The 27,159-nt window shown below is 42.4% G+C and overlaps 1 protein-coding gene across 2 annotated transcripts in view; it reads left to right on the forward strand.

The window, feature by feature from the left end:
* Positions 1-27,159, forward strand: part of HK1 (hexokinase 1) — a 71,294-nt gene that overhangs the window by 31,258 nt on the left and 12,877 nt on the right. For both annotated transcript variants that reach the window (XM_058187052.1, XM_058187050.1), the window contains 11 exons: positions 4,179-4,298; positions 6,884-6,979; positions 7,927-8,026; positions 8,112-8,295; positions 10,329-10,484; positions 10,966-11,199; positions 16,832-17,136; positions 19,543-19,691; positions 19,783-19,902; positions 22,250-22,345; positions 25,610-25,709. In XM_058187052.1, the coding sequence (XP_058043035.1) occupies positions 4,179-4,298; positions 6,884-6,979; positions 7,927-8,026; positions 8,112-8,295; positions 10,329-10,484; positions 10,966-11,199; positions 16,832-17,136; positions 19,543-19,691; positions 19,783-19,902; positions 22,250-22,345; positions 25,610-25,709 (1,660 nt within the window). The remainder of the gene's footprint in view (positions 1-4,178; positions 4,299-6,883; positions 6,980-7,926; positions 8,027-8,111; positions 8,296-10,328; positions 10,485-10,965; positions 11,200-16,831; positions 17,137-19,542; positions 19,692-19,782; positions 19,903-22,249; positions 22,346-25,609; positions 25,710-27,159) is intronic.

A 27,159-nucleotide genomic window follows, 5' to 3' on the forward strand; every position in this document is an offset into this window, starting at 1 on the left:
GTTGAACTTGATTCCAATAACTTCATGGATACATCCATGTGAATTTTGGGGGGAACAGTATAGGAATACCTGTACTGGTTGTAGCATCCTGCAGTCACATCATTGCAATTTCTGCCAAAAAGGCCTGTTTGTAAGAATAGGTGCACACTTAGGACAGCGGGGGTTGCTTAATGACCATGGATTCACTTAAGGACTGCTGGAAAATTGTTCTAAAATTGGGTTCAGTCAACTTATAACCGTAATGACTTACAACCCAAAATCTATATTGTGACTGTGACCAGTTGTAATCGTAAGTTGAAAACTACCTGTATTCCAACTTGTAACATTACTTGAAAGAAATAAGAGGGATGCTAACATCTTTATTAAAAGCATTGGCTGCTCAAAAATTGTAATAAATGTATTTGAGCTGATTTGATTAAAAGTAATAATAAGCAAAAATGTAAACAAGATTAGAGGTGCCTGAACATATTGCTTGTTCTGTGTTCAGATGGTATTTAATTAATAGAACAACCATAAGCAAATGGGCATGTTTGCAACTAACCAGCTTTTGTGTTTTAAGCATGCTGTGTGAACCCAGTCAGTGGGTGTTACAAGGGAGGGCTACTACAGGAGGGCCAAAGCAGTCTGTTTTAGGGAAACAGAGTCCTTGCTGAATAAAACTCATCTCTGATGCACCTTTGCCTAATTGCCATATTTTGTTGTATGGTAGATCTTCTGTGTTAATTTTTTTTACCAAAGGACTTTTTCTGTCTTGATCCCTATGTATACATTTTGCAGCCAGCAGCTCAAGCTGCGGACATTATATGGATGGTTGGTGAAGCCAAGGAAGGCAGGAGAATTTCTCCTTACTTCCTCCACTTAAAATCTCTTATGTAAGTTACAGAATTGGTATCTGCTGTCACTGATGCTGCTTTTATTATTATTTTTTTGAAACCTACACGGCACCATCCATTGCCATTTCTCTTGCTTTTCCCAAGACGTCCATTCATGACTGGGGTTCTTCTGAGCCCTGACAGCATGGCTGTTGAGCCTAAAGGATGATGATGGAGCCTGTTTGGCAATGGCCCTCTTTGGCATCCTTTGGCAATGCTAATGCAGAAATTCTTAGTTTGAGACAGTCGATGCCAAGATTATTTCTGTTTTTGCTGCTGATTAGTTCTTGGAAACTTTAATCTGGTTGCTTCCAGCATGATCGTGGCAGAACGAGAAAGCATCTTCGATGGTACTGTGATCAAAGGTTCTGATTTGCGTCATAGGTTGTTTTCACGGAAGCACCTCACCTGTTTGGTTTTTTTTTGTAGGCATCACACAATTTGTGAATTAGCACGTGCAACAGCTGATAAATTTTCAGCAGTTTCTTAAAAGCTATGTTAGCGATTGGTATCGGATGAACTATAGTAGTGATGAAAACCCCTTTGGGTTTGGGGTATCAAAAATTTGGAAAGTGCCTAACTTGACTCTTCCTAGCTTGTCACCACAGCATCTTCCCTGAATAAAAGAGAGAAAATTCTCTATCTCTCCCTGTCCCTACTATACAATCTAGGTCAGGGGTCCCCAACCTTTCCGACCTCAGGGACCACTAAATTCATAATTTTAAATCCCAGGGACCACTAATATGATCTGCCTAATGACCAACTGGGTGGGTGTGGCTAGGTGGTCATATGACTGGGTGGGCATGGCCAACTTGATGTCACTTGCCTCAAAGGGTGCCTCGCCGGCCTCTATTCCTCCCCTCCCAGCTACTCCTCACCTGCCCGCCCGGGCTCCTTAGGGCCCCAACAGGAAGCAGTTGTTGGAGCTGACCAGCCACCATGAGAAATAGTTGGCAAAACAGCTCAGTTCAAATTGAATCTGGCTGAGAAGGAGGCTCAGCAGAAGGACCTCACTGAGGACTATAAGCATAGGCTTTCCAAGCAGAGGGAAGACCTGTGGGAGTGCAAGGCCAGGTGCTTGGAGGCTCAGCAGGCTGAGTTGGTCAGCCAGTTCCAGGCCATGAGGCAGTCCCAGTGGAACGAGGATCTCTTCACCACCAGCAGTGCTTCCCTCCAGCCTTTGCCCAAAGCCCCGGCACCAGGAGGCCAAAGAAGACCCCAAGTCAGAATTTATGCCCCCCTCCGACCCACACAAAAAGACCCTAAAGGTCTACTCTCTGCAGCAACACAAACGTTCATTGCACATATCCGGCCCAGCAGCCGTAGTTTGAGGACCCCTGATTTAGTGCAATATAAAAAATGCAAATAATTTTTCTGCGGACCAACAAAATTTTCTCCAGACCACAAGTGGTCCACGGACCTCCCAGTTGGTGGCCGCTGATCTAGGTTACCCCAAAGCAGTGTCAAGGCTGGTCCTGAAGTAGAGATGCTCAATTTCAGCTGTAGTACCACTGCTGCCACCAAAAAGGCTCTTCGTGCCATTCTCCAAGGTGGGTAAGCCTTGTGGAACCGTGCAGTTGCCCCCACAAACCCGGTGCTCCATGCTGCTTGCCTTTTCAGGCGGTGTTCTCTTTCTGTTGATAGACCCCTAGGACTTACCCGAGACTGCTGTGATCACACAAGAGGTCTTCGTTCTTGGTGCAGCAGGTTTGGAAAAATGCTCTTCCATGACATCTGCGGCCTCCAGAAACCTTGTGAAAGTGCCCCATGTTCTCGCATGATTTTAAGAGGGTCTGGAGGCCACACAATTTCTTCAGGGTCTGGAGGCTGCATGAGAATGGGGCATGCAGTGTATGCGAGTGTAGTTGTCAGATGTTGGTGAACATTGGTATAAATGCTACTGATATCATGCCATACAGAACATTGTGGTGTGTCAGCTTTGACACACGTGTATTAGGTTTGCCATCAAAGATATATCAAATCCCAGGTTGGGTACTTCATTCTTTTATTATTATTTTTAATGAACGAAGGTCAAACCATTTAAATTAATGCAATGTGGCTTGCCATTATTTTCAAGTTTGATTCTACTTGGCAAATGACATTTGATTTCCTGGTGACTTTAACAATTTAAGGAGATTTAGCGGATCTGATAACATTAAGATGCAAATCATCAGGTGTTTTTTTTTTTAAACCTCAAAACAGGAAACATTATCTTGATCTTCCCTATCTAGCACTGTTACGGGTCACAGCTGTTTTGGAATTTTGAAGTCTTGGTGCATCTGGAAGATGAAATGGTCATGTTACTACATCTTTTAACTTTGCTGAAAATGTACAAAAAGGATATTTTGCCTGAATGTTGAGGGAAAATAAATGAGAAGAATGTGGTTCAAGAGATTTGTAAAAAAAATGAAGTAATTTGCGTTTTGCTTAATGAAGATGAACTCTTTGTGAAGATGTAGTTCAGCCATATTATTGTACTGGGCTGCTAGTTCCTATTTCCCTTTTGTAGTGCTTGTTGTCAGAACTATTCCATAGCATGGGAAGAGACACAGCCTTGAAATCATATTCTAGTCAAACTCTGCATCATTTGCCTGCATTATGCTACATTAAATACACACCCATTTTGCATGTTAAATATTGAGCAATTTCTGGGTGTACTTTTAAGAAATCAGATTTTTTTTTGCATGGGATCAATATTCCGGGTAAATAGAAAAATACATCCTTGAAATGCCCTAGCCGACATTGGGCTTGTCTTCCTTAATAAAAAATGATCACACAATTACTTCACAGTACCACAATATTTATAAGTGGATCAGGAATACTGTATCAGATTTCATTTACTTTTTCAAGGAGGTGCTGTAATGCATTTCTGCTAGTGTAATTATCATATTTTTTGGAGTATAAGACACATCCTTTTCTCCAAAAAAAGAGCCAAACAGAGCTTCAGAAAAAAAGCCCCAAACAGAGCTTCAGAAAAAAAGCCCCCAAATAGAGCTTCAGAAAAGAAGCTCCCAAACAGAGCTTCAGAGGCTTTTTTCTGAAATTCTGTTTTGGAGGCTTTCAGAGGCAGAAAAAAAAGCCAAAAAAAGCAAGGCACGGAGCTCACAACCAAGGAACCTGTTGCTAAAATTCACCTCTGGGAACAGCTGATTGGGGTATTCCGGGAGGCCAATCCACCTGCCAATCAGCCTTTTTCTTATTTTCCTCCCCAAAAACTAAAGTGCATCTTATACGCTGAAAAAAATACGGTAATATTATTAGATTACTTCTTAACATTCTTTTGTCTTTGTTTTGCTTCCTTCTCAGCTTTTTGATCACGTTGCTGAATGTCTGGGAGACTTTATGGAGAAACAAGAAATTAAGGACAAGAAATTACCTGTTGGGTTCACATTTTCATTTCCATGTAGGCAAACTAAACTAGATGAGGTATGTCTAATCACAGGTTTGCAAAACCTACATGGTGGGTAGAACCTAGGAAACTGTTTTTATAAAGTGGGTGCACTCACTGAGTGCATTCACTTCAGACTTAGCTTTCTGGTGTTTAAATGGTGAATATATCTCCTGGGAACTCTGTATTAGGCCAATAACTGTTATTGCTGCCTATCACAGCTTTACAGAGTGAATTCATGATTAGTCGGATTCTTAGATTAGTCGGATTAAGTTTATAATAGAGGGGTGATTTGTAAGGAGCCTTCGGAATCAACAGTTCTATGAGATCCTAGAAAGGTGTTCTTAATGTATTATGTGATAGTCACTGAGTACCTTCCTGAACTATTTAGAGCTACAGAAAAAGCAATTAAAGTTATAATAGCTTTGTATCAACAAATGTGGAATGAAATGGTATGATCTACAATTTGAAAAAAGTTGTGAACACCAAAGAAACAGATACCCAAATTACAAAACCATTAAGCTCACTCTCAATGCTAGCCAAGCTTTGTGTAGGATCTTAAATAAAGAAAAAGAGGCACCTGCAAAGGGTCAGAAATGCTGCATTAATAGGAAAGTTACCAAAAAGGCAGAGGGACACGTCATACAGGTAGGTTAACTAGCCTGAAACGAATAATGGGGACAACAACAAGAAAATTCAAAGATTTCCTTTTGTTTCATTGACTTCAACAAGGCCTTTAACTCTGTAGATCAGTGGTTTTCTAGCTGGTGAATTCTGGGATTTGAAGTCTACACAATTTTAAGTTGCCAAAGTTGAGAAATACTGGGGCTAGGGTATGTGTGCGTATAATTAGGGATTATGAAGGATTGTGTAGAATGAGGAGGAAAATGAGAGAGGGATTTCCCAGACATTTGTATAATTTAAACACACAGCAAATATAAAGAATGGCAAGATAGAAAAAGATGGAAAAACTTAACAATTTGAGATTCTTAAGGAATCGAACCTGATTTGCTGCCATTAACCACTTATTATGTAAATATGGCCAAGTTCGCTTATCTGCTCTTGAGGATTTTCTAAAAGATGCTTGCTGGCTATACCAGAAGATGGTTAAGGTTTTATTCGGGGCTTCCTACTGAGCATTTATACTTTCTTAGCTGGAAGAATCTGACAATATGAATATAATATAGCTTTATAATAATAGGTACTATTCTGTTATCAAGACAACAGTGTAATTGCTTCAGAAAGCAATTTAATGAAAACCATCTTCAAAATGTAGTACTGTGAAGTTATCGGAAGCTGCAGAACTTCATGTATGCATCACTTTATATCAAGATCAGTGTAATTCCTTGCAAATCCTTGGGAAGAATTTGCATATCAGCACAAGTATATTTTTCAATGCAATCGCTCAGTCCCAGAATTATGGGGGTGTCTGAAATGGGGAGTCAAAAAATGGCAAGAATGAGCAAGGGGATATTTTATACAGTGACATTGCTTATATTCCGATTGATAAATCTAAACGATCCAAAATAAAATATTCTGATTTAATTTTGTTTTTAGTTGTATTGAGTATCTCACTTGGAAATTCAATAAGTGGACATGCAGGAGGTTTGCTGACATTGCCCCCCCCCCATTTGAACAGATTTTCCATTATTTTAATAATAATAATAATAATGATGATGATGATGATGTTTTAATCAAACACATTGATTAAATGTAATCAAAGCCAGAATAGAAAAAGAAAAATCTGCTGATGGTCCCAAATGCAGACTCTTCAAAGAAGCGGATGAAACCATTGATCACGTACTGAGCTGTTGTAAGACAGTAGCTCAGACCGACTATAAACGACGTCACAACACAGTTGCTCAGATGGTACACTGGAACTTGTGTCACAACCACCATCTGCCTGTAGCAAAGAACTGGTGGGATCATAAGCCTGAAAAAGTGATTGAAAATGAGCATGTAAAACTACTGCGGGATTTCCGAATGCAGACTGATAAAGTTTTGGAACACAATACCCCGGATATCATGATTGTGGAAAAGAAAAAAGTGTGGATAGTCGACATTGCTATACCTGGTGACAGCGGAATTGATGAGAAACAACTTGAAAAAGTCACCAGATATCAAGATTTGAGAATCGAATTGCAGAGACTCTGGCATAAACCAGTGCAGGTGGTTCCAGTGGTACTCAGCACACTGGGAGCTGTGCCTAAAGACCTAGGCAAGCACTTGAAAGCAATTGCCGCTGATAGGATCACCATTGGTCAGCTGCAGAAGGCCACCTTACTGGGATTTGCTCGCATAATTCGCCGATACATCACGCAGTCCTAAACGCCTGGGAAGTGATCTGTGATACAAAATCCAGCATAGTTATCTCGTTTGCTGTGTATACTGTCATTTTGTGTAAATAATAATAATAATAATAACAGAGTTGGAAGGGACCTTGGAGGTCTTCTAGTCCAACCCCCTGCCCAGGCAGGAAACCCTACACCATTTCAAACAAATGGTTATCCAACATTTTAAACTATTCCAGCTTACCTCCCAAAAATAAGTCATCTGTTGGTGCAAAGAAGTGTCATGAATGTCTTGTAATTTGGCTAGTGTGGTAATTGTTTAATTTTTCTAGGGTATTCTGATTACATGGACAAAACGTTTCAAAGCAAGTGGTGTTGAAGGAGCCGATGTAGTGAATCTCTTAAACAAAGCCATCAAGAAACGCGGGGTAAGAATGTATTTTGGCTATATGTATAAGGCATATATGAATTGGCTGATACCGTTTTAGGTGAATTAGATCTCTTTTGCTGTTGTTTCTCACTGTCATTGGAAAATAGCAATAGCACTTAGACTTATATACCGCTTCACAGTGCTTTACAGCCCTCTCTAAGTGGTTAACAGTCTCAGCATATTGCCCCCAACAATTTGAGTCCTCATTTTACTGATCTTGGAAGGATGGAAGGCTGAGTAAGCCTTGAGCCTGGTGAGATTCGAACTGCCAAATTGCAGGCAGCTGGCAGTCAGCAGAAATAGCTTGAAGTACTGCATTCTAACCACTGGGTCACTTGTTTATTTAAGACCATTTTTATTCCTAGCAAAATTATTCATTGACTTGTGGATTTTATTGACTTGTGGACTTCAACTCCCAGAATTCTTGGAAATTGAAGTCCATAGGTTTTAAAGTGGCCAAGGTTGGACACCTCTGTTTTAAACAATCCACTCTGAAGTAACATAAATTGTTGCATTATAACTTCTTTGACCCATTTTATGTAGAAACAAGTCCATTGGTAATCTCCATTGAATGAGAATTATTCTCAAACCGTTGTGGTAAGAACATACATTTATGTTAGAATGTTCGTTTAACAAGGCTACAAATCACAGTTGATATTTTTTTTTATTGGTCCCAAATTGGCTACAACTAGGACTGAGTCACAAAGTCTTTGACTTTTTGATGAGGGGCTTTTTTGAGAAGGATATAACACTACATTTCAAGGAGACAATCTGTGTTGTGTGTAAGAAGAAAATGTAATACCATGATCTGTTGCCTGAACTATTGATATCGGGGCTGACACTTGACATGCCAAAGTTTGTGGGGTTTGAGATTTAGAATATCCAGATCAACACTGATAATTAATTTGTCTGATATGTAAGAAAATGCTCTGTTTCATTCTAAAGGATTATGATGCGGATATCATGGCAGTGGTTAATGACACTGTTGGGACAATGATGACCTGCGGATTTGATGACCAGCGTTGCGAAGTTGGCTTAATTATCGGTACTAATTCTTTGTTCAGAATCACTCATAATAGAATTTTGATTTTGCATTTGTGATGACAAAGATCCCGTTTGCTTTTTTTAAGGTACTGGCACAAATGCCTGTTACATGGAGGAAATGAGGCACATTGATCTGGTGGAAGGTGACGAAGGCCGCATGTGCATCAACACAGAATGGGGTGCATTTGGAGATGATGGTTTATTAGAAGACATCCGGACTGAATTTGATAGAGAGATTGACCGGGGTTCCCTTAATCCTGGGAAGCAACTGTAATTGGAAATAATTATATCTTACATAGTCTAATCCTGTGTTTCTCTTTTAAGATGTGTCAACTTTAAGATGTGTGGACTTCAACTTCCAGAATTCCTTGGCCAGCTATGTTGGCTAGGGAATTCTGAGAGTTGAAGTCCACACATGTTCTGTCCCCCCTCGCCTCCGTCCAAGCGATAGCTTAATTAGCCGGCACTATCAGCTCTGGCAGCAAACTAGCGAGCGTCTGCCAAGTGAAACTGTTATCTCCCTTGATGCCAATGAGTCACCCAGGAACAAACAGTACTTCAGCTCTAGTTAAGCAGTTGATTTGCCTGCTACGAAGAGGCATAGCAGCCCTTGCTGGTTTTATATCCTGTGGGGTGTGGCTCTATGAATCAGCACTTCTAGGCCTGCCCCACCCCTGCTTCTGTTGTTCCGGCCTCTCCTGCCTAGGAAACCTAGGGTCCAGCCAGGCCTGATTGCCATCAGCTGGGTCTGGAGGCGTGGCCTGGGGGGGAAAGAGTCAGGGGACGGAGGCCTCATTATCTCCTCCACCTGGCCTGCCTTGGCTCCTGGAGCTGAGCCAGGGAAGCCGGTGTTCCCGAGGTAAGTCCTGATGGCCCTTCCCCCTCACTTTCCAAGACACTTTCTGGCAGGGGGCCCGGCTTGGGGGGCGCAGACACAACAACACATCTTAAAATAGTCAAGGTTGCGAAACATTGGTTTAATCCAGGGGTGTCAAACTCTATTTCATTGAGGGCCGCATCAGGGTTGTGTTTGACCTTGGGGGGCCGAGGTGGATGTGGCCAGCTCAACGTCACTTGTGTTAGGGGCGCCTTTGTTAGCCCGAGCGCTCTGCCAGCGAAAATGGGCTTCTGAGCTCCGTTTTTGCCTGCGACGGCCTCCTGCAACCCTCTGCCAACAAACATGGAGCTCAGGAGGACCATGGGCCGGTCCTTTGCTATTTCCAGGGCGGCCCCGCGTGCCAGATATAAGTACTCCTTGTCTAATCTAAAAGAGTTCCTTTCAGATTCTTACTGTAGCTATGGGCACCTTTGGACAATCTGTTGGTTAGTTCCATTAAACCTTCAGCATTCAATTTATTAATTACTTACACTGTTCAGTTGGAATTGGCACAGAACCAACAGTTCTTATTTGGAATTCCTGTCAGTGTTCATATTGACTGTCTTTCCTTGCTCCCTTGCCCCAAAGATAGTGTCCCTGAAACTCTGTGACCTAATCCAGCAGAAAAGTAATGAAATTATGTAAGTGTTCAGACAGGCTTAATAAAGCCAGAAAACGTATTAAAGGAATGGTCTTATTCACGAGCATGATGTCATGATAGCAACATCATGTGTTTCTAAAGCTTTGGGCTATTTGAAATAACACCAAAGAAAGTGAAAACAGATGGCTGCGGTGTTAAAAAAAAAGGCTACAGGTAATCCTCAATTTACAACTAGTTGCTTAAAAAGCATTTGAAGTCACAATAACACCCCCCCCCCCAAAGTTACTTAACAATCTAGTTTTGAAGTTCCGAGCTGGTATCTCCTGCCCTTTGGAGCAGTGATGAAATCCAACATTTTTCCCTACCGGTTCTGTGGGCGTGGCTTGGTGGGCGTGGCAGGGGAAGGATACTACAAAATCCCCATTCCCTCCTCATTCCTGGGGGAAGGATATTGCAAAATCTCCATTCCCACCCCACTCTGGGGCCAACCAGAGGTGGTATTTGCCGGTTCTCCAAACTACTCAAAATTTCCACTGCCGGTTCTCCAGAACCTGTCAAAACCTGCTGGATTTGACCCCTGCTTTGGAGTCGTATGACTGCAGTTTGGGTACTTGGTGACTGACCTGCATTTACAGCTGTTTGCAGTGTCCTCTGGTCATATGACTATAATTTGCAAAAAAAAAAACACCAAATATGGCACTTTTTACATGGATATATGGATTTTAAACATAAAACTGCAACCTTATATATTCTGAATAGGATGCTCTTTTGCGTATTAGTTTGAATGACTGAATGCCATTTTTTGTGTGTGAAATCTCTCTTCAGATTTGAGAAGATGGTCAGTGGAATGTATATGGGTGAACTTGTCAGGCTTATCCTTGTCAAAATGGCCAAAGAAGGCCTCCTTTTTGAGGGGCGAATCACTCCTGAACTTTTGACCAAAGGGAAATTGGAAACTAAGGATGTTTCTGCCATAGAGAAGTAAGTGCTTTAGACGCTTCCTCTAGAATAGAACAGAACAGAACAGAACAGAATAATTTATTGGCCAAGTGTGATTGGACACACAAGGATTTTGTTTTTGGTGCACATGCTCTCTCTACATAAAAAGACAAGATACATTCATCAAGAATCATAAGGCACGACACTTAAATTCAAAATTCTAGGTTTTGAAATGGATTTAATAACATCAGTGGGTTTTAAGAATAATTATTGGCTAACTTAATAGTAGATTTGTAGATTAGTTGTAAGTACAGTGAATCCATTGAAATAATAGAGATAATAGTCACGATTCACTTTAATGCCATTCATTTCATTAGTCAGTTGAAGTACAACCCAACTTGCTTTTAATCCATGTTTTAAAAAAAATTAAATTATAGTGTTAGCCAGTGTTAATTTTGCAGCATTCAGAGATCATTCAAGATGAATCGGGTTGTCCTCATATTGTCTTCGCTTCTGGTTTTAGGAGCAAGGAAGGTTTGCATAAAGCCAAAGACATACTGACACGTCTCGGCGTTGAGCCTTCCCATGAAGACTGCATTGCTGTCCAGCACGTTTGCACCATTGTGTCGTTCCGCTCTGCGAACCTGGTGGCAAGTACTCTTGGTGCTATCCTGAACCAGCTGCGGGACAATAAAGGAGTTGGCCGGCTGCGCACCACGGTGGGGGTGGATGGATCCCTTTACAAGATGCATCCACAGTAAGATCTTGTGCAGTTTCCATAATTATATCTTGGCACCTGTTAGGAGCCGTCTCTAGCAAAGGTCAGCTTTGCAACACATCGTGCTGGCATCTGATACGCGGTCTGAACTTGAGCTAAATAAACAGAATGCTTCATAGAGAGAAACGTGGGCGGTTAATAAGGCAGGCTAGAATCTGAAAGATAGTTAAAAACAGAGTCATTTTGGAAGCGGTGGCGGCTATATCAATTTGATAAATAAATAAACAGTATACTGTATATATGAGGACGCTCCATATCCTAATAGGGATAGCTACTTTTACAGTATTTGTAAACTGGTTGCCACCTTGAGCCTTAAGCATCTCTGTAACATACAAAGCTCTGTAGCTTCTATTGTATTTCTCTGAGTATTTGTAGGAGAAAAGCAGGCAGAACTGGGGGACGAAGTTAAATGTTAAAGAATTTAATTTGAAGTTAAAGAGTCCTTGCATTGCCACAAGAGATCCAAGTGCAGTCCCCTTCGAATTCTGTTGATTCTTATCTAGCACCTATTTAGGGCTGACTGTTATCGTATTTTTTGGAGTATAAGACACACCTTTTCCCCCCCAAAAAACAGGGTGAACATTTGGGGGCGTCTTATACTCCGAATGTAGCCCACGCAGCTTCTCAAACGGAGGTTTCAGACTGAAAGAAGCTTCAGAAAAAGAAGCCCCCAAACAGAGCTTCAGAAAAGCAGCTCCCAAACAGAGCTTCAGAGGCTTTTTTTCTGAAGTTCTATTTTGGAGACTTTCAGAGGAAGAAAAAAAAAGCAAAAAAAAAAAAGCAAGGCACAGAGCTGACAACCAAGGAACCTGTTGCTAAAATTCACCTCTGGGAACAGCTGATTGGGGGTATTCCGGGAGGCCAATCCACCTGCCAATCAGCTTTTTTCTTATTTTCCTCCCCCAAAACTAAGGTGGCTCTTATACTCCGGTGCGTCTTACGCTCCGAAAAATATGGTGATTGATCAGATTTTTGTGCCTTAGTTTGCCCAAATCTTCTATGCTGCAGCTTTACGGATGATCCTGATTCTTTGTGCCTGGCATTATTCCATGGATGCACGTGCATGAAGGAATGGAGAAGGTGGCTTCCAGAGGTGGGATTCATATACTGTAGCAACTGGTTCACCTAGCACCGGAAATGTGTGCGGCGTCACAAAACACGGCCATTTGCTCTCGTGTGCTGTCCACACATGGTGCAGCATCAAAAACACAGCAATATAGGACAGGACTGTGCCCAGGTGGGTGGGTGGGCAGGCCCATCGCAGGTCGCCACTACCGGTTCGCTTGAACCAGCCCGAACCGGCTGAATACCACCTGGTGGCTTCCCATGCTTTCTTCTCTCTTTATCTATTCAGGATCTGATTAATAATTGTATGGGAGATGTTCAGGAAATCCTAGGTTTCTAAGAAACATTAAGGAACTGAAAAATATCCTGGAAGAAGACAGTGTGGTCTGTCTATATGTCCACTCTCCCTCCATCCCATCAATTCGATTTAGGCACCCAATCAACTCCAAACTGAACAAAAGAAGATGCGATCTCGTTGATTTACCTCAGGAGCGTCAAACTTGATTTCATTGAGGGCCACATCAGGGTTGTGTTTGACCTTGGGGGAGGGGGGTAGTGTGGGTGTAGCCATCCGGATGTCAGTTGTGTCAGTGGCACCTGTGGTGGCCTGAGCGCTCTGCCAGTGAAAACGGGCTCCTGAGCTCCGTTTTCGGCTGCGATGGCTTCCTGCAACCCTCTGCCAGAGAAAACGGAGCTCGGGAGGGCCGCCTACAGCCCTCCCGAGCTCTGTTTTCACTGGCAGAGGCACCATGGGCTAGTCCTTTGCTGTTTCCAGGGCTGCCCGTGGGCCAGATCTAAGCACCCGGTGAACTGGATTCAGCCCCCAGATTCAGAGTTTGACACCCCTAATCCACATAAAAACATAGAGCAAAAGACATTCATCAGGGAACTCCAACCATCTTAAGGCAAGGCCCGGAAGACATCCAGGTTTTCAAGGCTTTATGGAACGCCAACAGAGTAGGAGTCCTATGAATATTAAGAGGCCCCTCTTTCCAAAGGGCAGGCACTGTGCAACAGAGAAAGGTATGCTTTGAGTAGATGGCCCTGTTTTATCAAGGGCATGCCAACTCTGCTGGCATGTATTCGCTGGGCATAAACAATGGTACGTGGCAATTCCTCAAATAATCTGGACCCGTTCCAGGTAGGGCTTTGCAGATGATGACCAGTAATTTGGATTATGCCCTAAAGCAGGGGTCTCCAACCTTGGCAAGCTTAAGTCTTGTGGACATTAATTCCTGGAATCTGTCAGCCAGCTTCGCTTCCCTGGCTGAGGAATTCTGGGAGTTGAAGTCCACAAGTTTTTTTTTTTAACTTTTTATTTTTTTAACAAACATACGCAAACAAACATGCATTTTTTTCTGAACAGAGTATTGGCCGAGTTCCAAATTTATACAACTTTTAGTTTTCTTCCAACACACTTTATATGTTTCACCTTTTGCCATAGTATTCTTTCTCTCTAATTTTTATTTTATTTTCTTTCTTTCTATTTTATAACTACTCTTACCCTTCACCCTAATTCTAATCCTTAATCAGTTTCTTTTTACCATTTTCCCCCTTCTCTCATTACTTCCCCAAATTAAACCCTTTAGTTTCAAATCAATCGATTTTCTAATATTTGACCCTAACCATCCTATTCAAATAATCTCCCATTACTCCCTTTTCATCTCAAAATATAGGTTCAAATATTTTCCCTAAATTCCATTATTCTAGTCACAAAAATTGATATTCATACAATTTTACATATACAACTTATCTAACATTTGGATCATTCATTTCCATTGCTTTTTGAACTATATATTTATATCTCTTCCAGAAGTCTTAACGTTGCCAAGGTTGGAGACCCCTGCCCTAAAGCACACTAAGAAAGCTCTGCAACTTTGCAAACGGTGATGCCTGTTTGCATTCAGTTGAAGCTTCTGAATGGTTTTTAAGGACAGCCCATGTAGACGGCATTGCCATCAGCTGACGAGCATGGGTTTACTGCCTGAATTTCTATCTTCCTAAGAAAAAAAAACACAATCTTTTTTTTATATTGGACAAACCAAAGAATTAATTTAGTAACCCGCTAGAGGTGCTATATGAACAAGTGGTGAGTTGCTACCGGTTTGTCCGGTTCGGGAGGCTCCGCCCACCTGCCCAGACATCATAAAAAATGCTCTGCGCATGCGCAGAACCGTCTGCATGCGCAGAACCGCCGCATGCTTCTGATAGCGAACTGGAAGCGCCGGGATTTGAAACCCACTACTGTCTGAAAGGAACACTTTTTAAAACGTGTTATTAATCTTGATTCCATTCCTTCTGTCTAAATGCTTAAAAATTGTGTTTTGAAGGAGTTGTCTTGGTTTCAGCCCTTAGAGATCTAACTCTAATTATTTTTAATTGTTTTGATACCAAGGGATTTCTTTCCCCTGAAGAAGTTACTTATGCCTTCTCTTACACCTCTTACTCCATAATTCATGCAGTGGCATTTCTCACAACATACGGGATTTTAGAGATAAGATTTTCTCTTGTTTTCTTGAGGGAAAAGCTATGTTAATCAGTTGAACAAAACAGGCAGGGATTACTTTGGCAGGCCTTAATTCCATTGATTTGTCTTCTGTTTCTCTGTATTTATTTATTTATTTATTTATCAAATTTTTATACCGCCCTTCTCCCGAAGGACTCAGGGCGGTGTACAGCCTAAATAAAACACGATATATATACAATTAAAATCCCAATTTAAAATAAAGCATATTACAAAAAGGCCAATGTATAAAAATTTAAATTTTAAATTTTAAAAATTTAAAACCCCACCACAATAAAACCCAATTTAAAATGTTAAAAAACCATTATGCCAGTCCAACTTGAATAAATAAGTATGTTTTTAGCTCACGGCGAAAGGTCCGAAGATCAGGCACTTGGCATAGGCCAGAGGGAAGTTCATTCCAGAGCGTCGCTGCTCCAACGGAGAAGGCCCTACTCCTGGGGGCCGCCAGCTGACATTGTTTGGCGGACGGCACCCTGAGGAGACCTTCTCTGTGAGAGCGTACCGGACGGTGGGAGGCATAAGGTAATAGCAGGCGGTCCCGTAAGTACCCAGGTACAAGTTACATTGTTGTTCTGCGGGACCAGATAAGCTCCTAGAGGTCTCAAATAGTAGGTTTTTAAATTAGATTTAACAGAGTTGGAAGGGTGCCTTGTAAGTCATCTACTCCACACACACACCCCGCCCAATTAGACACCCTACACCATTTCTGACAATGACAGTCCAATCTCTTCTTGAAAGCCTCCAGGGATGAAGCTCCCATAACTTCCGAAGGCAAGCTGTTCCATTTGTTGATTGTTCTCACTGTCAGAAAATGTCGCCTTATTTCTAGGTTGAATCTCTCCTTGGTCAGTTTCCATCCATTATTCCTTGTCTGGCCTTCAGGAAAATAGCTTGACCCCCTCCTCTCTGTGGCAGCCCCTCAAATATGGGAACACCGCTATCATGTCTCCCTGGTCCTTCTCTTCACTAGACTAGCTATGCCCAGTTCATTGTATGTTTTAGTCTCCAGTCCCCTAATCATCCTGGTTGTTCTTCTCTGCACTTTTTCTTGAGTCTCAACATCTTTTTTTATAGTGTGGTGACTAAAACTGGACTAAAACTAAGTGTGGTCTTATTAAGGCTTTATAGAGTGGTATTAGTACCACAGTTGATCTTGATTCTAGGGTGTTAGCTATTCCTGCCATCTTAATATCATCTTCAAATTTTATTTATTTATTCATTACATTTTTGTCCTGCCTTTATTACTTTATAACTAACTCAAGGCAGAAAAAATGTACAATATTCCTGCCTCCTAATTTCCCCACAATAACCATCCTGTCAGGTGGGTTGGACTGAGAGAGAGTGATTGGTCTAAAGTCACCCAGCCCATTTTCATGTCTAAGGCAGGACTCTAACTCATGGTCTCCTGGTTTCTAGGCCAGTGCCTTGATCACTACACCAAACTGGCTTAGTTACTCCTAGATACCATATGAATTGCTTTCATGCCTTTGTATGAGGAGAGATGCTGGTTAGCATAATGGGAGTGTTGCTGAAGATGGCACAGGCACAAGGTGACCTCAGCTGTGAGCTATGAATGTGGTTGTCAACTCACAAAGCATCCCTGGCCTGCCCTTGAGTTGCCATAGGTCAGGGGGGATGGCATGGCAGCCAAAGACAGATGCACATTCCAGACTTATCTCTCTCAAGGTCGTATCCCAGGGTTACCCACAGCAGCCTGGAGGGGAGTGACCTCTACAACCTGCGAAATAACTCTGTTGGCAAATGTGATTGATAACACACCCTGGGGGGAAGTGGAGGAAAACAGGGACAAGATTGGGGTGTAAATTATGCAGGGTCAGAGCTGGCTTCACTTGGGAACCTGCCGACATGAAGCTCCTAATAAATAACTGGATTTCTTTTGATGCATGGCTCAAGTCTCATGATTTAATTAGGGCATCTGTGGGAATCCTGACAGCGGTTGTGTTGTGCATTAAACAAAAGATGAATGTAACCCTTGTTTTTCCCCTTCTTGTTCTTTAGATATGCCAGGCGCCTGCACAAAACGATGCGGCGCTTAGTGCCTGATTCCGATGTGCGTTTCTTGCTCTCTGAGAGTGGCAGCGGGAAGGGGGCGGCCTTCGTGACCGCAGTAGCTTATCGGCTGGCAGAGCAGCACCGGTTGATTGCAGAGACCCTGGCAGAATTCAAGCTCACCAACGAACAGCTGCTTCAGGTGAAGAAGCGGATGAGGATCGAGATAGAGGCCGGCCTCAAGAGGAAGTCACATGACCATGCCAAGGTCAAGATGCTGCCCACCTTTGTCCGCAGCACCCCTGATGGGACAGGTAGCTCTTTCATGACCTTTAGGGGAGACGGTTGATCTGATGCCCATTACCATATTTTTGGGAGTATAGGACGCACCTTTTCCCCCCCAAAAAAGAGGGTGAAAATCTGGGTGCATCTTATACTCCGAATGTAGCCCCACCCAGCTTCTCAAATGGAGGTTTCAGAGGCTGAAAGAAGCTTCAGAAAAGAAGCCCCCAAACAGAGCTTCAGAGGCTTTTCTTCTGAAGTTCTGTTTTGGAGGCTTTCAGAGGCAGAAAAAAAAAGCCAAAAAAAGCAAGGTACAGAACTCACAACCAAGGAACCTGTTGCTAAAATTCACCTCTGGGAACAGCTGATTGGAGATACTCTGGGAGGCCAATCCACCTGCCAATCAGCTTTTTTCTTATTTTCCTCTCCAAAAACTAAGGTGCGTCTTATACTCCGAAAAATACGGTAGATATGTCAGAATACAGCCTCCATAAACCCCAACAAGTATATGACCATGGCTGGAATTAGGGGTATGGATATCAAAAAAATAAAAAGAGCCCCAAATGCAGAATGAAGATTAAAAGAAAAAAAAAATAAGGCTAGAACCCACCAATCAAAGATCTATTGGTTGTCAATCCACAAATTCTGTAATTTTCCTGAGATATTGATACACATACTTCAATATGCATGCTGGCTAGCTGGGGAATTCTGAGATAATCAGTGGAATGCCTTGCCTCCAGAGGTTGTGGGTGCTCCAACATTGGAGGTTTATAAGAAGAGACTGGACAGCCATTTGGCTGGAATGATATAGGACAGGGATGGCTAATCTTTTCCGGACCAAGTGGCCAAAGCGTCTGCGTGCGTGAATATACGAGCGTGTGCCTGAACCCCGAAAATGCAATGCTCACGTGGCCTCAGCACAACTCCCCCAGCACACCCCAGTGCATGCGCGGCAGAGACCCGACCAACTGGCTGGTGGGAGGCACACGCGCCATGCGCGGCAGCTGAATTGGGGCAACGGCTCACGTGTCCACAGAGAGGGTGCTGTATACCACCTGTGGCATGGGTGCCATAGGTTCGCCATCATGGGTATAGGGTCTCCACCCTGAGTAGTAGGTTGGACTAGAAGACCTCAAAGGTCCCTTCTCTGTTACTCTGTATTCTAGTCCAGGGGTCTCCAACCTTGGCAACTTTAAGACTTGTGGATTCTGGGAGTTGAAGTCCACAGGTCTTAAAGGTTGCCAAGATTGGAGACCCCTGTTCTAGTCTGTATTCCTTTCAATTGTAATAGAGCTGCAGCGCCACCTAGTGGCAAACCTTATCCGATGCACCTCAGTCATATTCAGCATTGTTCAGCAATCCAAATTTTGTGGGTGTGAGACATGCATTTTCAATACATTTTAGGTCAATTAACCAATTGGGAAGATACATGTTTGATTTTATTTCAGAGCCAGTAAACTTTTTCAGAATGGCTCTATATAGTATATATAGTCTAGTCAAGTGAAAAGGACTAGGGGTGACATGATAGCATTGTTTCAATATTTGAGGGGCTGCCACAAAGAAGAACGGGTCGGCCTATTTTCCAAAGTACCTGAGGGTAGGAGAGGAAGCAATGGATGGAAACTAATCAAGGAGAGAAGCAACCTAGAACTAAGGAGAAATTTCCCAACAGTGACAACAATAAACCAGTAGAACAGTTTGCCTTCAGAAGTTGTAGATGCTCCATCACTGGAGATTTTTAAGAAGTGACTGACAGCCACTTGTCTGAAACGGTATAGGGCTGTGATGGCGAACCTATGTCCCGCGTGCCAGAGGTGGTATGCAGCATCCTCTCTGATGGCATGCGAGCCGTCACCCCCGTTCAGCTCCACCATGCATGTGTGTGTGTGCTTCCCGCTGGCTAGCTGGTCTTAGGGTCTCTGCCGTGCATGCATGGGGGCAGGTTATATGTGGGGGGCCACACACGCATTCATGGGGGCGGGTCGTGTACGGGGCCCCCCACACGTGCATGTGCAGGGGGCAGGCACGTGGGTGGTGCACGTGCATGTACAGGGTGGGGCGCATGGGTGGATCCCACAAACGCATTGCATTTTGGAGGTTTGGGCATGCGTGCGCGCACTCGCGCACTGGCTTTGGGCACTTGGTCCGGAAAAGGTTAGGGTCACTGGTATAAGGTCTCCTTCTTGAGACTTTGGACTAGAAGACCCCCAAAGTCCCTTCCAACTTTTATTCAGTTATATTAATTATTTGTATTAATAATTAATATTAATTGTCTATTCTTGAGAAGACTTGTACAGTGAAAGACAAGTGTAGTGCAGTATTTTCCTCCTCCGGTGGCTAACCTGATGTCTATGAGATACTTACCAGCTGGCCGCATCAACATCTCCAACATAATTTAAGGACTTTATTCCTAATGTTTAAAACACCTTTGTTTGCAGAGAATGGAGACTTCCTGGCTCTGGATCTCGGTGGGACAAATTTCCGTGTTTTGCTGGTAAAGATCCGAAGTGGTAAAAGAAGGATGGTGGAAATGCACAATAAAATATATTCAATCCCTGTAGAGGTTATGCAGGGGACGGGAGAAGAGGTGAGCATTACGTGAAGAAAATAACAAATAATGTTATTATTTGTTAAACAAGATCCTCTAATTCATGATAGGAATTTCCTTCTCATTGTAGCTGTTCGATCACATCGTCACCTGCATTTCAGACTTCTTGGATTACATGGGAATAAAAGGAGCTCGCCTCCCTCTGGGCTTTACGTTTTCTTTTCCCTGCAAACAGACCAGCCTAGATTGTGTAAGTGGCTCTTATTGTTTACAAATGTAAACTTTCCTACTGCTGAGCATCCGTTTCCTTGGGCATTTTATGAACAGAAAAACAGTATAGATGAAAATGGGGAGAAATCCTGCCGTTGCTGGCTGAACCACAAACATGGGCTTGGAGCAAGAGAACCTTTGGCTTCTGATGAAGTCTGTCTTAGGGGAGAAAACCTGGGTGAGAGTTCTTGTCCACAGGTAGTCCTTGACTCACAATTGTTTGCTGAGTGATGCTTCAAAGTTACAATGGCATTGAGAAAAATGACAATGTTAACTTACAAAGCATCCTTGGTGTGCGCTCGAGTTGCCATAGGCAAAGGGGATGGGAAAATGGCAAAGCAGCACGGTAGCTAAAAACAAAAGCACATTCCAGAGATATCTCTCGAGGCTGTCTCCCAGGGTTACCCACAGTGACTGGAGGGGAGTGATCTCTACAACCCGCGAAATTGCTCCATTGGCAAATGTGATTGACTGGTGACCCTGGGGAGGAAAGGGGGAAACAGGGTCAAGATTAGGTCGTAAATTATGTGGGGTCAGAGAGGGCTTCACTTGGAACATGCCGGCATGAAGCTCCTAATAAATGACTGGATTTCTTTTGAAGCTTGGCTCAAGGTTCATGATTTAATTAGGGGATCCGTTGGAACCCTGACAGCAAGCCAACTCTAACCCCACGTAATTTATGTAACTGGTCCTTGTACTTATGACTGCTGCAGCATTCCTCTGGTCATGTGATCGAAATCCCAGCACTTGTCAACTGGTCCTTGCATTTACATTGGTTGCATTATCCCAGGGTCATGTGACCTTTCAGGTCGACTTCTGACAATAAAAGTCAACGGGGGAAGCTGGATTCATTTAACAAACCTGTAAAATCAGGTGCTACTCACTCAGTACTTGCCTTGCTTAGCAACGGAAATTCTGTTCCCAATTGGGGTTGTAAGTTGAGAACTACCTCTACATTGGTCTCTGTGTTTCAGGCATAGCAGAGAAGTTAAACTTTATCTTGAATTCCAGTGATTTGATCCGTATTGGTTAGTAGCGCCTGCATTTAAGTGGTAGCTGCTCTAGCTGGCGCTTCAAACAGAAACATTTCCCAGCTCGTCTGGAAATGCCAAATGTCAACCTGGGACTTCTTGCAGGTGGCATTAGTGCTGTGCTCATTGCAGTGATCAAAAACCTGCTCTCAGGTTAATTTCTGTCTGTGTATGGCTGTAGGCTGTGCTTTGAAAGTGATCCTGAAGTAGAAACCGAATAGGAATAATGGTTTCTATCAATTTATATTGCTGATTTATAACGCAGAGCAGTGATTTTAACCTGAGCACCTTTAGGATGTGTGGCTGAGGAATTCTGGGAGTTGGAGTCCACACATCTTAAAGATGCTGAGATTGAGAAATACCGGCATAGGAGGAAAAGTGTGTATCATATCGCGTGAGCCTTTGTTTCTTGTTTCATTTGGCTTTTCTGGATGATAGATTTAGCATAGTTAACACTGAAGAGTATCTTTCATGAGAGCTATCGGAAGAAATGTAGGTCGGTGTCTCCTTCTAACCCCAAGTACTGTATTTTTCAGATTATAAAACACTTTTTTGTCTTCCAAAAAGGGATTTCAGGCCATTTTTTGGCCCATTTTCAAGGCTTTTTTCCACCTGTTTTCAAGGTTGTTTTTTTTGTCTGATTTGGGGGCTTTTTCAGCCCGTTTTCAGAGCTTTTTTCAGCCTGTTTTGAGACTTTTTTCAGTCTATTTTTGAGGCTTTTTCGGCCCGTTTTTTGGGAAAAGGCAGGCTGAAAAAAAGCCTCGAAAACAGGCTGGAGAAAAGCCTCAAAAACAGCCCAAAAAGCCCCAAAAATGGGCCGCAAAAAGCCTTGAAAATGGACTGAAAATAAGTCCCCAAAATGGGCCAAAAAAGCCTCGAAAATGGGCCGAAAAAATCCCAGGAAACAGGCCCAAAAAAAAAAAAAAAAGACTGGAAAAGGCCTGAAAAAAGGCCCAAAAAAAGGTAGGTCAAAAACTTTTTTGTTGCTGTTTTCCTCTTCTAAATTTAGGTGCGTCTTATAGTCCAAAAAATACGGTAGCTTAGTCTAATGTTCCACAGGTGTGGCATAGATGTCGTGGACGGTCTTCTTAATGCCATCTTTTTCCAATCAAATGATAACCAAACCAATTGGGACTACGGGGCCAAAGAGATTTTGGAAGTTGTAATCCCAATCTATGTTGGGCATGCAATAATAAATGGCTGTCCAGTATTGCTTCTAGTGGCTATTTCTGGTTTGTTCTAATAACGCATGTTTAGAATCAGGCGTGAACTTTATTTATTTGTTTTGTTTTTCAGGGTATCCTTTTGACTTGGACCAAGGGTTTTAAGGCTACTGACTGCGAAGGAGAGGATGTTGTTAATTTGCTAAGAGATGGAATTAAAAGAAGAGAGGTGAGTTATATCTGTTTTTGGTTCAAGATTGAAGGATTGTGATAATTTTAAAATTAATATATTGTTGGTTGAATCACTGATGTATCATCACATTCCCTACATTGGTTAAAATATAGTACATACTTGTCTATAAAGTGAAGGATATGCAAAAAAAAAAATTGCTGATGAAACTAAGCAGGCAGATTTCAACAGCCTTTGCCAGTCCTGGATGGACTGGAAAGGATGGCCTTTGATGGTGATTTAATACTTATCTGATGTACCCAAAAATTATGTAAGTGAGCTTTCTATTATTGCTAACATCTTAGAATATGTTGCTTTTTGGTAAAATCTTATCAAAACAGTATAACCAGAAGTGTTCATTGAGGGAATATTAAAATGTTAAAAGCTAGATGTAGGTGATAAGGAAGTGGTTGAAGCTTTGTCTCTGTACATCTGTTGAATGTACAAAACATTTAAAAAGTGGGGAAAGCTTCAATTGCATGATCATGGCTTCCATCTTGATTTTGACACGTACGCTTCCAATGCCCCAGAAAATAAGATTGAACTCCTCATTCCATTTCTAAAGATTGGCCTTTTTCTATTAGAGACCCCAATATTAAGATCTATCCTAATTTGAATTAGATTATAGCAGAGTGTAGTGTAGTGATTAAATCTCCCTAAGTAGAAGGCAATTTCAAACCACTTCTGAAATCATTCATTCATTGATTCGTTCGTTCTGTTCATTCATATCCCACCTTTATTATTAGAATAGAATAACAGAGTTGGAAGGGACCTTGGAGGTCTTCTAGTCCAACCCCCTGCTGAGGCAGGAAACCCTACACCACTTCAGACAAATGGTTATCCAACATCTTCTTAAAAACTTCCAGTGTTGGAGCATTCACAACTTCTGGAGGCAAGTTGTTCCACTGGTTAATTGTTTTAACTGTCAGGAAATGTCTCCTTAGTTCTAGGTTGCTTCTCTCCTTGATTAGTTTCCATCCATTGCTTCTTGTCCTGCCCTCAGGTGCTTTGGAGAATAGCTTGACTCTCCTTTGTGGCAGCCCCTGAGATATTGGAACACTGCTATCATGTTTCCCCTAGTCCTTCTTTTCATAAGACTAGACATACCCACTTCCTGCAACCGTTCTTCATACAAATGACTCAAAGCAGGAAACAAGTCCGATACACCTTCCTCTTCCTGTTTTCCCCATAACAATAACCTTGTGAGGTGGGTTGAGCTAAGAGAGATAGACTGGCTCAAAGTCACCCTGCTGGCTTTCATGGCCAAAGCAAGACTTGAACTTATGATTTCCTACTTTCTAGCCTGGTGCCTTAACTACTAGACCAAGCTGAAATTTTCAGGAATTTGTCTAGGTAGTTACTAGGAGTCAACAATGACTCTTAAGGCACCAAAAAAAAAAAAAAAAAAAAAGCAGTACCCTACAGCATAGGTAAGTTGGGAGCATAGAATGTGACTAACTCTTAGTAGGCATAGAGAGCATAGACAGCTCTAGGAGCAGAATGTTAATTTGGAGAACTATGGAATATTTGGGACCTGACTGACCAGGCCATCCTGAACCAGTATGGAATGGCTAGGACAGAATGTCTAGAGAAGATAAAGAACATTCTGGAAGGGCAGGTTTTGTAGCTCCCTGTTAGTCATGCGGTAGCATGAAGGATTGGGAGGCAAAAAAAGGATTACCACAAGGTTCATGCATTTAAGTCTGTATTTTCACCAATTCTTACTATTAGAAAGTGTCAGGAAAGTGTTTAGCAAGTTTTGCCACGTTTTGCGATCTTTTCTTGCCACAGTTATTAAGTGAATCGCTGCAGTAGTTAAGTTAATAAAACGGTCATTAAGTGAATCTGGTTTCCTCATTGACTTCGCTGATCAGAAGGTCGCAACAGGTGATCACACGACCCTGGGACACAGCAACTGTCATAATTACATGCCATTTGCCAAGTGCATGAATTTTGATCACGTGAGTGAACATCGGGATGCTACAATGGTCATATATGCAAAAAACAGTCAGAAGTCTCTTTTATTCAGTGCTGTTGTAACTTAGAATGGTCACCAAATGAACGGGTGTAAGTCAAGGACTACCTATAGTTGCCCGTATGTAGGTTTCTTAGTTGAAAGAATCCCTTGCTGGAAGTCTTGTGCTATTAAAAGTAAAGGTAAAGGTTCCTCTCGCACATACATGCTAGTCATTCCTGACTCTAGGGGGCGGTGCTCATCTCCATTTCAAAGCCGAAGAGCTAGCGCTGTCCAAAGATGTCTCCGTGGTCATGTGGGCAGCATGACTAAATGCCAAAGGCGCACGGAACGCTGTTACCTTCCCACCAAAGGTGGTCCCTATTTTTTCTACTTGCATTTTTTACGTGCTTTCGAACTGCTAGGTTGACAAAAGCTGAGACAAGTAACGGGAGCTCACCCCGTTACACGGCAGCACTAAGGATTCGAACTGCTGAGCTGCCGACTTTTCGATCAACAATCTCAGTGTCTTAGCCCCTGAGCCACCGCGTCCCTTCTTGTGCTGTTACTAACTCCTAAGTAAACCTTTGTAATATGAACCCCGCTTTTATTCCCTTAAGATTAGCTATTTTATTCTAGATGGCTACCAGAAAACAGGTTTAGTTTTTTCCAGACCCTTCAAGTCAGATTGCAGTTAACATTTCTATGACGTTTCCTCAGCCTAGCATTCTCAGGTTGTAGAGGAAGGTGCTAGGTTGATACGTGGCTATATCTTTAATTAGTATCAAGAATCTGAAAGTCTGTAGAAATTCTGAGTCATCCAGATCAGGGGTCTCCAAACATGGCAACTTTTAAGATTTATGGACTTCAACTCTCAGAGTTCTTCAGCAGCTTTACTGGCTGAGGAACTCTGGGAGTTGAAGTCCACAAGTCTTAAAGTTGCCAAGGTTGGAGAACCCTGATCCAGGTCATAGTTGACCCAAAGGTTCTTTTTCAAGAGGTAACTGGACTTGTTTTTTCTTTTGAAGACATTTCATTTCTCAGATGAGGAGAAGCGAAAGATTCTTCATCCGAGAAGTGAAACGTCTTCAAAAGAAAAAAACAAGGAAGTCCAGTTGCCTCCTGAAAAAGCACCTTTGGGAGTATCAAGAATCTTTCGTTTCTACCAATTAAAAGAAAATCCTCTTTTCCTGATCATTTAGGGTATTGGCAAAAAAAAGCAGAGAACGGATAATAAATGCTAGGTTGACCTTTTCTTTTTCTTTTTTTTGCAAATAAAATAATGGTGTAGTCATGTTGTTTCTTTCAAGGAATTTGAACTGGATGTTGTGGCTGTCGTAAATGATACAGTTGGAACTATGATGACTTGTGCCTATGAAGATCCGAATTGTGAAATAGGACTCATTGTGGGTATGTCTGAGACTTGCTTTAAATGTTGCTGAGGAACTTAATGGTACTTATACAACCGAGCCTGTTTTCAACCATGCCAAAACTTCCTTTTTATTTTAATCTACTTTATATTCTAACTCAGGGGTCACCAACCTTTCGGACCCCAGGGACCACTAAATTCATAATTTTAAATCCCGCGGACCACTGATACTATCTGCCTAATGACCGGCTGAGTGAGCGTCGCAAGTTGGTCATGTGACTGGGTGGGCGTGGCCAACTCAATGTCACTCACATCGAGGGGTGCCTTGCCAGCCTCTACTTGCAACCCCTCGCCTGCCCACCTGCCCGGGCTCCTTAGGGCCCCAACAGGAAGCAGTTGTTGGAGCTAAGCAGCCACCATGAGAAAGAGTTGGCAAAACAGCTGGCTCAGTTCAAATTGGATCTGGCCGAGAAGGAGGGTCAGCAGAAGTACCTCACTGAGGACTAGGAGCATAGGCTTTCCAAGCAGAGGGAAGACCTGCGGGAGTGCAAGGCCAGGTACCGGCGCCTGGAGGCTCAGGGGACTGAGATGGTCAGCCAGTTCCAGGCCATGATGCAGTCCCACTGGAATGAGGCCCTCCGGCTCTTCGCCACAAGCGACACTTCTCCCCAGCCTTCGCCCAAAGCCCCACACTAGGAGGCTGAAGCAGACCCCAAGTCAGAATTTCTGCCGCCTTTGACCCACACAAGAAGACTCCGAAGGGGGAAACTCTCTGCAGCATCACAAACGTTCATTGCACATACCTGTCCCAGGGGCCGTAGTTTGAGGACCCCTGATTTAGTGCAGTATAAAAAATGCAAATAATTTTTCTGTGGACCACCAAAAAATTTTCATGGACCACCAGTTGGTGACCACTGTTCAAACTGATCTGACCTTTACGTTTCTCAATCAGAATCTTTTCTAGAAGCAGTTTCAGTCTTTTCAGTCCTTAGTAGCAATTCCCCTGGGAAGTGGGATTTCCCCCTCATGTGTGATTTCAGAAGGTAGATAAGAATAAATCTTGACAAGAATGACATTCATCTATGTTGGGGAGAAGCTGTTTGACTTGGTTTCTCATTGAACCAAAGTATTTCCCTCTTCCCTTGCCCTTCCTATCCAATTTTATTCCTCGCTTTCTGTTACCCTTCCTTTCCAATTCCTACTACCCCTCTTTTTTTTAAGTCAATTTTTTTAAATTTACCGTATATATAAGTATTTTGAATACAATTTGTTGTCCGAGATTTTATTTTACAGCAGAAAAAAAAAACCCCAGATATACTGATCGTAATAATAGTAATAGTAGTAATAATACATATAAGAATTATAACCTTATTTATAGTTATCTTCGCTTATTTATGATCATATTAATTCTATTAGCATACTTATAGTTACAAAGCAACATTCATATTTTACTTACACATAGCAATGCTCCATCTAATTTCTACCTCTTCT

Source organism: Ahaetulla prasina, chromosome 6 (assembly GCF_028640845.1).
Source record: "Ahaetulla prasina isolate Xishuangbanna chromosome 6, ASM2864084v1, whole genome shotgun sequence".
NCBI lineage: Eukaryota > Metazoa > Chordata > Lepidosauria > Squamata > Colubridae > Ahaetulla > Ahaetulla prasina.